We start from the raw sequence: 13,895 nt of genomic DNA on the forward strand, positions 1-13,895 counted from the left end.
TGTAGTCCAGTGACATCAAACCCTTCCCTTTATACGGGAGGTGAACTCCTTCAAAAAAAAAAATAAATGACTATCTAATAGTGCACCACGTACCTAAACGACGTCGTTTTGAGCATTGTAAACTAATCGTCCGTTTCGGGCGGTCTCTTCTGTGTATTTCGAATATTAGGAGGATGAGTTCTGTGTATTTTATGTCAATATTATGTGTATTCTAGGCAAACGTTCTGTGTATTCTATATAATGATTATGTGTATTATAGATTATGAATTCCCTTGAGTCGTCCGCGTCCGCGCCCAGTATGTGTATTCTAGGCAAACGTTCTGTGTATTCTATATAATGATTATGTGTATTATAGATTATGAATTCCCTTGAGTCGTCCGCGCCCGCGCCCAGTCGCCCACTAACATCTGTGTATTTTGTGTCAATATTCTGTGTATTCTGGGCAAACATTCTGTGTATTCTAGGCAAACGTTATGTGTATTATAGATAATGATTATGTGTATTATAGATTATGAATTCCCTTGAGTCGTCCGCGCCCGCGCCCAGTCGCCCACTAACATCTGTGTATTTTGTGTCAATATTCGGTGTATTCTGGGCAAACATTCTGTGTATTCTAGATAATGATTATGTGTATTATAGATTATGAATTCCCTTGAGTCGTCCGCGCCCGCGCCCAGTCGCCCACTAACATCTGTGTATTTTGTGTCAATATTCGGTGTATTCTGGGCAAACATTCTGTGTATTCTAGATAATGATTATGTGTATTATAGATTATGAATTCCCTTGAGTCGTCCGCGCCCGCGCCCAGTCGCCCACTAACATCTGTGTATTTTGTGTCAATATTCGGTGTATTCTGGGCAAACATTCTGTGTATTCTAGATAATGATTATGTGTATTATAGATTATGAATTCCCTTGAGTCGTCCGCGCCCGCGCCCAGTCGCCCACTAACATCTGTGTATTTTGTGTCAATATTCGGTGTATTCTGGGCAAACATTCTGTGTATTCTAGATAATGATTATGTGTATTATAGATTATGAATTCCCTTGAGTCGTCCGCGCCCGCGCCCAGTCGCCCACTAACATCTGTGTATTTTGTGTCAATATTCGGTGTATTCTGGGCAAACATTCTGTGTATTCTAGATAATGATTATGTGTATTATAGATTATGAATTCCCTTGAGTCGTCCGCGCCCGCGCCCAGTCGCCCACTAACATCTGTGTATTTTGTGTCAATATTCTGTGTATTCTGGGCAAACATTCTGTGTATTCTAGGCAAACGTTATGTGTATTATAGATAATGATTATGTGTATTATAGATAATGAATTTCCTGAGTCATTCGCGTCCGCGTCCACTAACACCGAAACAACGTCGTTTTACGTACGTGGTGCACATTGCTATATGCACTGTGGTGCAGGGTATAACGATTGTTGTATGAACAATGTGCGCTTGAGGGGTGATTATCTGAATCCTACTCTTTAGCGAATGATTTGAATAGAGTTTGTAATTATATTGTATAGTCGCGTTACAGTTCAATTATACGGAGTAATATAATTAGCAAGATTTAGTTATAGTCGAGTTACAGTTCAATTATAATGTAATTAGCAAGAGTTTAGTTATAATACAAAAAGGAAATATATAGGAACTTATCTTTACAATTGAATATACAAAATTTTTGTCATTTCTTTTGAGTGACGAGAGAAACTCGTGATTACTATTTGAATGCATATTAGGTTCTCATATAATAACTCATAAATCGTACAAGAAAAGTAAATCAGGTGAACCTTGGACAACGAGTTCAAACAACATTGAATGGCAATTACGAAATTCCTAAACTTTAGTTTAGATAAAGTTGTCAGGTCACTAATTACCTTCAATTTCAAAATTTCCCGACATTTCGATCCCTCCGCCAAACTATCGTCTTCCCAAATCAAACTTTCAAACGCTCTTGCACGGCACTTCACCTACGAACTCTGCTTCGAACTTCAATGCCATTAATGTGTTGAAGCGATCACGCGGATGGCGACATCGGCTTTCAAATCGACGAGCAGAAGAGCGCCGTTCGGTGGCTCCGACGAGGTCTCCGCCGCCGCCTCTTCCTCTTCCTCCTCCTCCTCAGCGAATCGAGCTCACCGCCGATCGAGGAGTCTCAGCCGGTTCTCGCGGAGCCTTCCGTTCGGCGAGGACCCCAGCTACGGCGTTGAAGCTACTCCGAGGAGGAAATTCGTGAATACGGTCAGAGGATCGGAGTTTCCTGAGATCAGCCTCGATGATCTCGCGATTGAGCTGTTCTCCCAGCGGGATGAAGATCCAGGTAGCAGTGACCACGACCGCAACCGCTCCTCCGCTAGGCGCGGCTCCGAAATTGGTCGATGGGCGAGTGAAACGGCGTCGTCGCAGCGGCGTGGGAGGTCGGTGTCTCGGCAGAGCTCGAAGACTAGCGGGGATAGAAAGAGTGTCGTTTCTGATCGCTCTAGGGTTAATACTGGACTTCCGGAGAGTAATTCGAGGAGGAGGAGATCGGTTTCAGTTGTTAGATATCAGATTAGCGACTCTGAGGTGAAATTACTTTCCTTTCTTCTTCCTAGAATTTGAATTTTGTTCCATGATTGAACTAGCGATATAACTGAAGCTAAAGCACAGAGCTTTTGGTATTAGTCATGCCACTAAGCTCCTGGAGTGTAACCTAATAGGCAAATGAATCTAAATAGAGAAACTTTGAGTTGAATTAAAAACTGCGAGGTTGCATTGAATAGATTACTAGATAGGTACTCCATATTACTTAAGTTTAAAAGTGTATATGAATTAGAGAAAAAGGTTGTGTCTTTATCCTGGTCGAATTTTGTAGTGAACAACTCTTTAGTCATATTTGAATTCAATTTGGGCACTCGACCTCATTTGATATTTGTATCTGGAGAGCGCATTATTTGGTAATACAGTATAAATAATTACACTTTTGAAAACCGTATAAATAATTACATAATATTGATATTGTTTTGCATATTTCTGTAAGATCATGTAAAATACTGTTTGCAGACCGGAAGCTTTGTTCAGTCATCGTGTTTAATCAGTTTGCATCAATAGAATGTTGAAATCTATGCTAATTTCCTTAAAACTGTTTCTTGTTGTTCAAGTGTGTGGTATTTGTGCTAGAATTCACCAATGCTCCCTGAATATTAGAAAATAAAATTATAAAATCTACAAAGTTTTAAACTTTTGATCCCTGTTCCTTAAACTACCGCTTGCACAGAAAGAAGTCATTTTGTTAAAATGTGGTTCAGGATTATATAGGTGACTTCTATAGATGGGAACTAGAATATGGAACTCTGGGAGTTCATTATAGAAAGTGAGGAATGGAAACCAAACTAAAATTGTTTTGCTATCTATGAAATATTTGGAATTCTTAAATAATTTTGAAATATAAATTCAACCATAAGTTACAGCACATACCTTCCACCTTAGTCAAAGGAGAGAGTGAGAGACACCAATAAGTTTTTGACAAATATATTTATTGATTACATGACAGAGTGATGCAGATCATTCTCGCAAACAAGCAAACCTGATTACTATGAAGAGTCTTGGCAATGGAAAAAATGATATTCCTTCACATAAGGCAACAGCTGCTAACGGTTCAGGACTAAGGAGACCATTAAACCAAAAAGACCTGTTACGTCTACAAGATGGTTACTCTGTAAGAAAACTGCTTATAAGTTACAATGCAGTATTATGTAACTTCAATTAGTTGACCAATTGGATCCCTTCTAACTGAAAATTGCCATGATAATGTCATTTCTTGGATTTCAATTACCTGCTTTCAAACACTTATCGCCTAGCTTTCTTTCCTTTCAGAGTCACTCTTCTGTTCTAACTGATGATGAAATAAAGGATCATCCTTGTAAAAATGGGAACGAGAAAACAATTAAGGCTGTATATTCCCAGAAAAAGGTTAGGACATTTTGTTTTTCTGAAAGAAACTATTGCTTTAGCGGACAGTGGTGCGGTGCTGTGCTTCACTGCTTCTGTGACTCATCTCTTTCTTTGACAGGCTGAGCACCCTACTGAAGATGATGTAAATAGTGGGTTGTATGAAGCAATGAAGAAAGAACTTAGATATGCTGTTGAAGAAATCAAAACTGAAATTGAACAAGTCTGGTTCAATATATCAGTCAACTAAAAAATATTTTCTGATAACAGTACAATTGCAAGTCATAGGTGTATCCTTTATGTATGATAACTTTTTTTCATCTTATACAGGGCATTATAAGGAAGAATGGTAATCACTATCCACTGGATTCTTCAGTTAGAAGTAGCTATGCCACAAAGTTGGAGGAGGTTTGTTTCTCCATGTTTACCCTCCTTATTTGTATGTATCTTCCTTCCGGTGGTTGCAATTAGTGCCGTATCTTTTAAATTTATTATTATTTGGTGGGATGAGGGGTGGAGGAGGTAATGGTTCTTCATTGTCCAGAGATAAGTAGTGGTAGCTACATTCTCCAAAGTTAGACATACAGTAAAAGTAGGTGTTTGATATTCTATGAGGATGAATAAAATAAACTTGACTGCATTTGGCATCAAGCAATCAGTAACTGAAGATTGATCTTATTTATGTGAAATTAACAGTCTGAAAAGCGCAAGCAAGATCTTCTTGCTGAGATACTGTTGGAAGATCAAAAGGGTAGGGAGCTTTCTCGGATTGTCAAAGAATTACTTCCTGATACGAACAAGTCCACTGCTGGGATCAAACAATCGCGAACCAGAAAGGTGTGTTTCGCCTTTAGATTTAAAATTAAATGGCTGTAGATAAACTTGATTGATTCTTGTAATATAGGGTAAACATTAATCACTTATTATTTGCTGTAACGCTATGCTTTCAACACTTCTACAGAAGAGTAATGACCGAAGCAGGATGTCAAAACAACTAACTGTGGAAGCTGAGAAATATTTAGAGGATTTCATTTCAAATGTAGAAGATACAGATATATCTTCTTTTGATGGAGAAAGAAGTGATGGCAGTTCCACTTTAGGAGGCATAATAAGGGCAAGGGATGGCGTGGTTTGTGCAGAAACTGAGAGTTACCATATTCCAGTAGGATCTGATTTTCGTCCTGTTGAAATGGATGGAGTTAAATTGCCCTGGTTAAAGTGGGAGACGAGCAATGATGGGTCAAGCAAGACTGAAATAAAGACTCCTCCTAGTCAAAAATCAGTAATCTGGGATGCAAAACAGGTAAATTACAATTTACAATTACACTATTACAGTGCTTCTAGCTCCCTCATGTCTAATATGCATATTAGTATATTACACTCCACATCCTTGAACATTGTTTATAACCTCAACTAATTGCCAAAGACCTTGTGGTCAAGCGGCATGAAGTGACTCTCCCAAATGGGAGGTCGTTGGGTATGGATAGGTGGGGGCGATATTGACTCGTTGGGCTTCAGTAGGTTGAGCCTCAACTAATTAGCAGTTAGCTAAAATGGTTCCACAAGAAAGCAAGGGAGAGACGATATGACTGTGCTTCAAATGGTAGCCAAACTCCAAAAAAATAGAAAGAGAAAACCAATACATTCCTCCTTCCCTACCTCATTTCGATATGTATCGGATAAATAACTAAAACCCCACCACTCCTAAAGTGACTGTAACTACTCACAAGTCACAAGTGCCTCGAAAAGTGCTCATTCCACACTGTAATAGTAATAGTAATAACAATATCTCCATCTTGTTCGTGCCAAACTTATGCTAATCAGAGCATGGCCTACCATAGCTGCATGGAGTAGAAGAAAATAACTACTATATCGAACTTTCCTTTTCTCAGGAGACAGCCTTGGAATACGACCAAAGTTGTTATTCCAACAGCAGTCAGGGGAGCTACAGCCCCGGAATTATGAAGTATCATGAAATGATCAAGCTTAATAAAAGCGGAGGAGCCGAGGAAGACAGCAACGGTGATTATGAAGTTTGTCCGAGGTTCGATATGCAGGAGTATCTCAGGCTTCAGCAGAGCGAAGACCTATTGTTTGAAAGGTATAGAGAAAGAGAGAGAATAAGTTCTGGCGGACTTCTCACTTGTTGTACACATGGTTTTAGTAATTTAATTTTCTGATTATTGTTGTGTAATATTCATGTACTCCGTTTACAATTTGTTGTTAAGTATTTGAAGTTAACTGGATTTAGTTGCTCCAAGTCTTGTTCTGCTGTTTCTGATGCCATTGAAATGATTCTGATCTTGGTTTTTGCCAGTCAGGTACATAATTCAAACTCTTAAAATCCATAATTTCATAATACAAAATACAAAAATTCACAACATAAGACACATACACATGTACTAGGGTCTACAGTGCACTGTGAATTCTGGTCCATGGTATAAGAATTGAGCAAAAAAATCCCTCCCTCAATTTCTTGTTCGGAAAAAACTTTAAAAATTATAGTTATGGGTGCTCTTAGTTCCACATTTCTAAGTGTGGGTGCCGATATGAAACAAAAAATGTCAATATACAAACTTTTCCACCATAAGAAAGATTCAAATTGTATATGAAGGCTTAGAAATTTAATTTAACAATTATTAAACCGTGAATTATGGTTTGCATTATATAAAGTGGATTACTGATATACATGTTTATTTTTAATATAATATATAAACATGAATATTCAATATACTAAAAATAAACATTTATCAGTAATTCACATTGTAATGTAAACAATGATCCGCAATATAATTTATCTTTAATTGGGGTATGTATTTTGGGAGACATCCTTGAGAAGGTGTATTAACTTAATGTGTTTAAAAAAAAAAAAACTTAATGTTTATATGCATGCCTACGCACCATTAGTGTCTGAGTCTTGATTATTGAGTTAAAACATTTAATTGAGATGAAATATATCATTAATAATGACAAACTCCAATTACTTTTATTGTTAGGTAAAGCATTACTGATGAATATTCTTGTATTCTCTAATCAAATAGTGTCATGTCAGACAAAAGATGTGTAATCCTATTAAAACAGATAATGTTAGTTGGTGAATTAGTGGATAAATATAATGGATCGGATAAGTTTCGATTTTTTAATATACATTAATTTAAGTGAGTCTACTTCGGATAGTTCTTTTTATCCCAATAGGGATAATATTTTTAGCGTGAAATATGCATGTATAGGTTGGTTGACTCCTTCTCTATTACAAAGTGTGCAAATTGAAGTGTTCTGTAGATAGGCTTCCTATTTATCGACCCAGATCCCTACTTGTAGAAACTAACTCTCTCTCATCTTCTCCTCAATATCCTATAAATACACCATAGATTCGATCAGATCGCTGCACTGCATGCATTAGGGTTTTATTTAGTTCTATTCTACTCTTCTGCATAAACCCAAATTAAAGTAATTAAATCATAAACTAAAGATTTGATGGAAGGAGATAGCAGAGAAACGTCCAAGAAGAAGGATGTGAAAGCTGATCTCAACAATTGGCTTCCGGTCACTTCTTCTCGGAACGGAAAGTGGTGGTATTCCGCTTTCCATAACGTCACCGCCATGGTCGGCGCCGGCGTTCTTGGCCTCCCTTATGCCATGTCTGAGTTAGGATGGTACGCGCCTAATATGCCTCTATTTTTACATACCCTAATATGTTACACTTTAGTTAAACTGTTTGCTGACTTAGTAACCACAGTGTCATAAGTTTAATTCTCTCAGCCAATTTTCTTGATTTGAGGCGAAATTTAATTATGTACACTTTTTTGAGTCACTGTCACCGATTTTGTTTTTTTAATAGTGGTCACGGATTACATGTAGGTTTCCCTTGGATTTCCATAATAATAATAATAAAAATTTTATTTTTTTAATCATGCATGGTTAATATGGGTGGACCGCAGGGGTCCAGGTGAAATTTAATTGTGCACACCTTTTTGAGTTATTGTCATATTTTTCTTGAATAGTGGTCATGGGTTACTTCCGAATTTTCATAACAATAATAAATTTTTTTTTTATCATTCATGGTTGATGGGGGTGCAGGTTTTGGGGAAAATTTAATTGTGCACACTTTTTTAGTCACTGTCACATATTTTTCTTGAATAGTGACCACGGGTTTCCTTCGATTTCAGAATAATAATAAAAGTTTTTTTATGATGCATGGTTAATGGGGGGTGCAGGGGTCCGGGGGTGGCGGCGCTGGCGATATCGTGGGTGATGACGCTGTACACGCTGTGGCAGATGGTGGAGATGCACGAGCCGGAGCCTGGGAAGAGGCTGGACCGGTACCACGAGCTAGGGCAGTACGCGTTCGGGGAGAAGGTGGGGCTGTACGTGGTGGTGCCGCAGCAGCTGATGGTGCAGATCGGAGTGAACATTGTGTACATGGTCACCGGCGGCACCTCGCTCAAGAAGTTCCACGACACCATTTGCCCTTCCTGCACGCCCATCAGACGAACCTATTTCATTATGATCTTCGGTTCTGTTCACTTGGTCCTCTCTCATCTCCCCAGTTTCAACTCCGTCACTGTGATCTCTGTCGCCGCCGCCGTCATGTCCTTCAGGTACGTACACCCTTACGTATATATATATATACTCTCCCCCTCTTAATCCAATTATATTTAAAATGTATTAGTATGGTAAAAATCACGCCTAGGTGTTGGCCGGTATCACCATAATCGGTGCTTTAGGCGGCTGCTGGCTTACAGCCGACTGGCACTGTTCGGGTTGTGTAATCATTGGATTATTTTTTATCACCATAATTGATAATTTAGTGCCATAATTGATGATTTAGTGGGTCGGTCAGCTAGACAGCTAGCTGTCTAGGCCTCTTAGGCATCGACTAGGTTTTCTCCGCTTAGGTGCTAGCTAGGTTTTCTCCGCTTAGGCGCTAGCTAGGTTTTCTCCGCTTAGGCGCTAGCTAGGCGTCCAGCCCCTATTGGTCTTTTCAACATATATACTTGCCCTCCTAAGTCAACCTTTACTTCTTGATCCAACAAGATATGAAAGAGTAGATCGGAGCAATAGGTCACCCATTAAATGATGTTCACATTGGGTGTAACTTCCATGCTAGGCTCTATAAGCTAATAAATCATGGAGGCTACCCACCCATATTGAGTGTAACTCACACACCATCAGGCTTCACAGTGGATGGGTAAATTATAATAGATGAGTCGGTATATCTTGACTCCACAGGATAGTAGAGGTGCAAATTAGGCTCCAGAATAGAGTAACTAGTCACCCATGGATAGTGAAGGGGCAAATTGGGCTCCACAAAATTGTAAATGGGTAAAAGAGAGTAGCCGGCCTCACCCACATTAGAGTACCCTTACACTACAGTACCAATTTAATTACTCGTGCGGATAGAGATAAATATATACTACTCGTGCGGATAGAGATAAATATATACTAATTGTATTGTATGTCTATGTAACAGCTAAATATATACTAATTGTATTGTGTGTAACAGCTACTCCACCATAGCATGGGTGGCTTCAGCGAACAAGGGAGTGATAGCAGACGTGCAATACACCCCCAGGGCTTCAACCGACGTAGGAAGAGTGTTCCAATTCTTCAGCGCCTTGGGAGACGTGGCGTTCGCCTACGCCGGCCACAACGTGGTGTTGGAGATTCAGGCCACCATCCCGTCCACGCCGGAGAAGCCGTCCAACAAACCCATGATGAAGGGAGTTTGGGTGGCCTACGCCGTCGTTTTTCTGTGCTACTTTCCGGTGGCCATCATCGGATACTGGGTGTTTGGAAACTCGGTTGAGGATAACATCCTCGTTTCCCTCCAAAAACCCGCTTGCCTCATAGCTGCTGCTAACATGTTTGTTGTCATCCACGTCATTGGAAGCTACCAGGTAAGCATAGCTTCTCATACATCTGGAACTTGTTACATATATACCATAATACTTAGTACGGTCAAAATGGACTGGCCCGTCCTCATTAGATCGACCCGACCTATTGCGGGCCTAATTTTTAACGAATTTTTGTGGCGCCCGTGGACCCCTTAGATCGGCACGAGCTTTTGGTTTCGCTATTTTTTTTAATTATATTGTGTACACAGGAATATAAATATATATTTATATTCACTTACAATGTGTGTGTGTGTGTGTATATATATATATATATATATATATATATATATATATATATATATATATATATATATATATATATATATATATATATATATATATATAGTCAATTCCTTTTTTAGTCCTAGACTTATAGTGGCAAAGACAATTTTAGTCCTCTATAAAAAATCGGACACTTAATGGACATAGTTATTGTGACGGGGACAATTTTAGTCCTCCGTCTGTATTCTCCGTTAGATGACCGTTTGAGAGGGGGCAATTATGTCATTTCACGGTAACCTTCGTCTGTATCCTCCCCTGCCCCTCTGTGTTCTCGCCGCCTTACCCACTCTTCCTCCCCCAACTTCGCCCTCTCTATTCTCACAAATCCCAATCTCCCACAAAAACAAATATGAGCGAAGATTCCAAGAGAAATGATGGCGGAGCTCTCGTGGCCAAGCCGCCCGCCGCCGACGATCGGAAATCTGCATCCCTTTCGGCGTCTTCTATTACCGTGTCCAAGAAAATCATCATCAAAAGTGCCGATATGAAGGACGATATGCAGAAAGAGGCCGTCGACATCGCTATTGCAGTAAGTAATTTCCTCTTTTCTCTCCATCAATTTCTTTATTATTATTAAATTCATCAGTTATATATTGTTCTTATTGGCGTAATATGTATGTGAGTGAACGTGCAGGCATTTGAGAAGAACAGCGTGGAGAAGGATGTAGCTGAGCATATAAAGAAGGAGTTCGATATGAAGCATGGCCCAATTTACCCGACTGCCATGGCTGCCAGACTCGGGTCAACCACACAAACCTGAAGGATCGACTCCAAACCCTAGAGAGCTATTGGTGAATCGTCCTCCTCTGTAAGAAGTGTATCAAATTTGTCAATTCCGCACAAATATGCACCTACTGCTTTGAGGAAACCGTGAACTTGGACTATTTCACATGCGGCCGCTGCAAAAGGTGTATCCCCTCTTTAACATCCACCAANAAATTGGTGGATGTTAAAGAGGGGATACACCTTTTGCAGCGGCCGCATGTGAAATAGTCCAAGTTCACGGTTTCCTCAAAGCAGTAGGTGCATATTTGTGCGGAATTGACAAATTTGATACACTTCTTACAGAGGAGGACGATTCACCAATAGCTCTCTAGGGTTTGGAGTCGATCCTTCAGGTTTGTGTGGTTGACCCGAGTCTGGCAGCCATGGCAGTCGGGTAAATTGGGCCATGCTTCATATCGAACTCCTTCTTTATATGCTCAGCTACATCCTTCTCCACGCTGTTCTTCTCAAATGCCTGCACGTTCACTCACATACATATTACGCCAATAAGAACAATATATAACTGATGAATTTAATAATAATAAAGAAATTGATGGAGAGAAAAGAGGAAATTACTTACTGCAATAGCGATGTCGACGGCCTCTTTCTGCATATCGTCCTTCATATCGGCACTTTTGATGATGATTTTCTTGGACACGGTAATAGAAGACGCCGAAAGGGATGCAGATTTCCGATCGTCGGCGGCGGGCGGCTTGGCCACGAGAGCTCCGCCATCATTTCTCTTGGAATCTTCGCTCATATTTGTTTTTGTGGGAGATTGGGATTTGTGAGAATAGAGAGGGCGAAGTTGGGGGAGGAAGAGTGGGTAAGGCGGCGAGAACACAGAGGGGCAGGGGAGGATACAGACGAAGGTTACCGTGAAATGACATAATTGCCCCCTCTCAAACGGTCATCTAACGGAGAATACAGACGGAGGACTAAAATTGTCCCCGTCACAATAACTATGTCCATTAAGTGTCCGATTTTTTTATAGAGGACTAAAATTGTCTTTGACACCATAAGTTTAGGACCAAAAAAGGAATTGACTCATATATATATATATATATATATTAAAGAAAGGTGGGTCACAGGTCAGCCAGCAACCCGTGCGGGTTAGCTCGTGCGGGTTGCGGGCCCTCTTGTTTGTAGCCTTAACCTGCCTCACCACGGGACGAGTGCAGGCTAGCCCGCGAGCTTCAGTCCATTTTGATAGTACTACTTAATACCCTAATTTATACTTGTGGCATGTTATTTGTACCTGTTTCGTTGTTTCGTTTAAGATGTGTTATCAGGGTGCGGGTAAATAAGTGAGGCCCTATCAAAGTATAAATAAACTGGAAATTGAAGAAAAATTTGAAAGAGAAAAATGTAAAAAACTTAATTTTGAGCCAATATAATCACAAATAAGTACTAACTATTGGGGGTCCCTAAAATTTTGGGACGCTATGTTGTTGCCATCTTACACGCCTTAAAATTCGGCTCTGTTATTCTAATACTTCAATAATTTTACAGTCATTTCTACTTACCACCCTTAATATCTGTAATACCTTGATGTGTTATCCATTTTATAATACTTTGATTTTTATTATGTAGGTTTTCGCAATGCCCCTTTTTGACACCGTAGAAGGGTGGCTAGTAAAGTCTAGGAATTTTAAGCCGACATTACTACTCCGAATTTGTAGTAGGACTATTTACGTTGGTGAGTTTTTAATTTCTACATTTCTTTTTTGGAATAACATCGCCAATAATAATTAATGAAAAGGTGATGAATTATTTACTCTTTTTTTTTTATTTGTGTTTTTTTTAGAACTTTTATGTATTTATTTATTTTGAATGCATGTATGCAGTATTAACCTGTTTCCTGGGCTGCACATTCCCTTTCTTTGGTGGTTTACTTGGTTTCTTTGGAGGCTTTGCCTTTGCTCCTACAACCTACTTCGTAAGCCATCTTATTTTTGTCTCCGTGTTATATATTTTAATTTTCTTAATTAATTATTCTCTAAATTTCTTGGGAACGAAAAAAAATTAAATTTGGTATTACTAATACTACTGTTGCAGCTTCCTTGCATCATCTGGCTCAAGATTAAGAAGCCCAAGGTCTTAAGCTTGACTTGGTTCATAAATGTGGTATGTTTTTGCCCTAGCTTTTTTTTTTTTTTTTTGAGTGTTAAAAGAAATCTGCACCGTGAGCATTAAAAAAACTTTACCTCGTGAGCATTAAAAAACTTTATTACCTTGTGACCTTAGTCGATAACATGAGGTAAAACAATATATGTTGTCCATTGCTAACCAGTTCAAATCAAAAAGGCATATTTCACTTCCACTAGAGTGAACTTGTAGTCTTATGGTTACTAACTTGCTATTGATTGTCGCCTTAGAATTTCCTTTAACACTTGTATGTGTGTGTGTATGTATGTAATGTATAAGTATAATTTTTTATTTTTTTTTTTGGGTTTTGCAGATATGCATTGTAATTGGGGTTGCTTTGATGGTGTTAGCTCCGATAGGTGCACTGAGGCAGATAATATTGCAAGCCAAAGATTACAAGTTCTATTCATGATTATGTGCAGTGCTAATATAATGTGGACAATTTTTTTATTTTTTTTATGTCTGTTATTTGTTAATGGATTATTAGTACTTACATATCTATAACCTAACCATGTTTAGTTGGTAAGGTTATATAGTTAGGGACCTGATTTCGTTGAGGTATAGTATTTTAATTAATTCCTCATCAGAAGAGATTACTTAATCCAATAGTTCTATGTATTTAACGTTTTTAATCTTTTTTTTTTTAAATTTAATTTGATCGGCTTGATTTTAATATGTGCAAATAACATGTTCAAAATGGATGTATCTTATATTTTGATTATTAATTTTTTTAAAGTAATGACCGAAATTAAGTCATGCAAACTAGATTATTTAAGTTACTATACTAATTTTGATGGAATAAGAGTCAAATAAGCATTATCAAAAAAAAAAAAAAAAGAGTCAAATAAGCAATTGAACTACACGAGAAAATGAAATTGAGT

The 13,895-nt window shown here is 38.7% G+C and overlaps 4 protein-coding genes across 5 annotated transcripts; 3 read left to right on the forward strand and 1 right to left on the reverse strand.

Annotated features, from left to right (window-relative positions):
• Positions 1-1,878: 1,878 nt before the first annotated feature.
• Positions 1,879-6,182, forward strand: LOC115997405. Of its 2 annotated transcripts, XM_031236952.1 has the most exons (8): positions 1,879-2,557; positions 3,525-3,689; positions 3,848-3,943; positions 4,044-4,145; positions 4,253-4,330; positions 4,619-4,759; positions 4,884-5,225; positions 5,815-6,182. In XM_031236952.1, exons 1-8 carry the CDS (start codon positions 2,018-2,020, stop codon positions 6,100-6,102), a joined length of 1,752 nt encoding a protein of 583 aa, XP_031092812.1. In that variant the 5' UTR covers positions 1,879-2,017; the 3' UTR covers positions 6,103-6,182. The 2 variants fall into 2 exon arrangements, with proteins under 2 accessions (XP_031092812.1, XP_031092813.1); XM_031236953.1 differs by lacking the exon at positions 4,044-4,145.
• A 1,328-nt stretch (positions 6,183-7,510) lies between these two features.
• Positions 7,511-13,426, forward strand: LOC115997175 (lysine histidine transporter 1-like). The gene is made up of 7 exons (XM_031236683.1): positions 7,511-7,578; positions 8,140-8,523; positions 9,429-9,822; positions 12,460-12,565; positions 12,714-12,805; positions 12,925-12,993; positions 13,328-13,426. The coding sequence occupies exons 1-7, from the start codon at positions 7,526-7,528 to the stop codon at positions 13,424-13,426; spliced, it is 1,197 nt and encodes a 398-aa protein (XP_031092543.1). The 5' UTR covers positions 7,511-7,525.
• Positions 10,262-11,028, forward strand: LOC115997176 (dynein light chain 1, cytoplasmic-like). Its single transcript, XM_031236684.1, has 2 exons — positions 10,262-10,630; positions 10,736-11,028. Exons 1-2 carry the CDS (start codon positions 10,451-10,453, stop codon positions 10,859-10,861), a joined length of 306 nt encoding a protein of 101 aa, XP_031092544.1. The 5' UTR covers positions 10,262-10,450; the 3' UTR covers positions 10,862-11,028.
• LOC115997177 (dynein light chain 1, cytoplasmic-like) lies at positions 11,048-11,867 on the reverse strand. The gene is made up of 2 exons (XM_031236685.1): positions 11,447-11,867; positions 11,048-11,341 (listed from the first exon to the last, which is right to left on the reverse strand). Exons 1-2 carry the CDS (start codon positions 11,624-11,626, stop codon positions 11,216-11,218), a joined length of 306 nt encoding a protein of 101 aa, XP_031092545.1. The 5' UTR covers positions 11,627-11,867; the 3' UTR covers positions 11,048-11,215.
• Positions 13,427-13,895: the final 469 nt, after the last annotated feature.

This window comes from Ipomoea triloba, chromosome 11, assembly GCF_003576645.1.
Source record: "Ipomoea triloba cultivar NCNSP0323 chromosome 11, ASM357664v1".
NCBI classification, from domain to species: domain Eukaryota; kingdom Viridiplantae; phylum Streptophyta; class Magnoliopsida; order Solanales; family Convolvulaceae; genus Ipomoea; species Ipomoea triloba.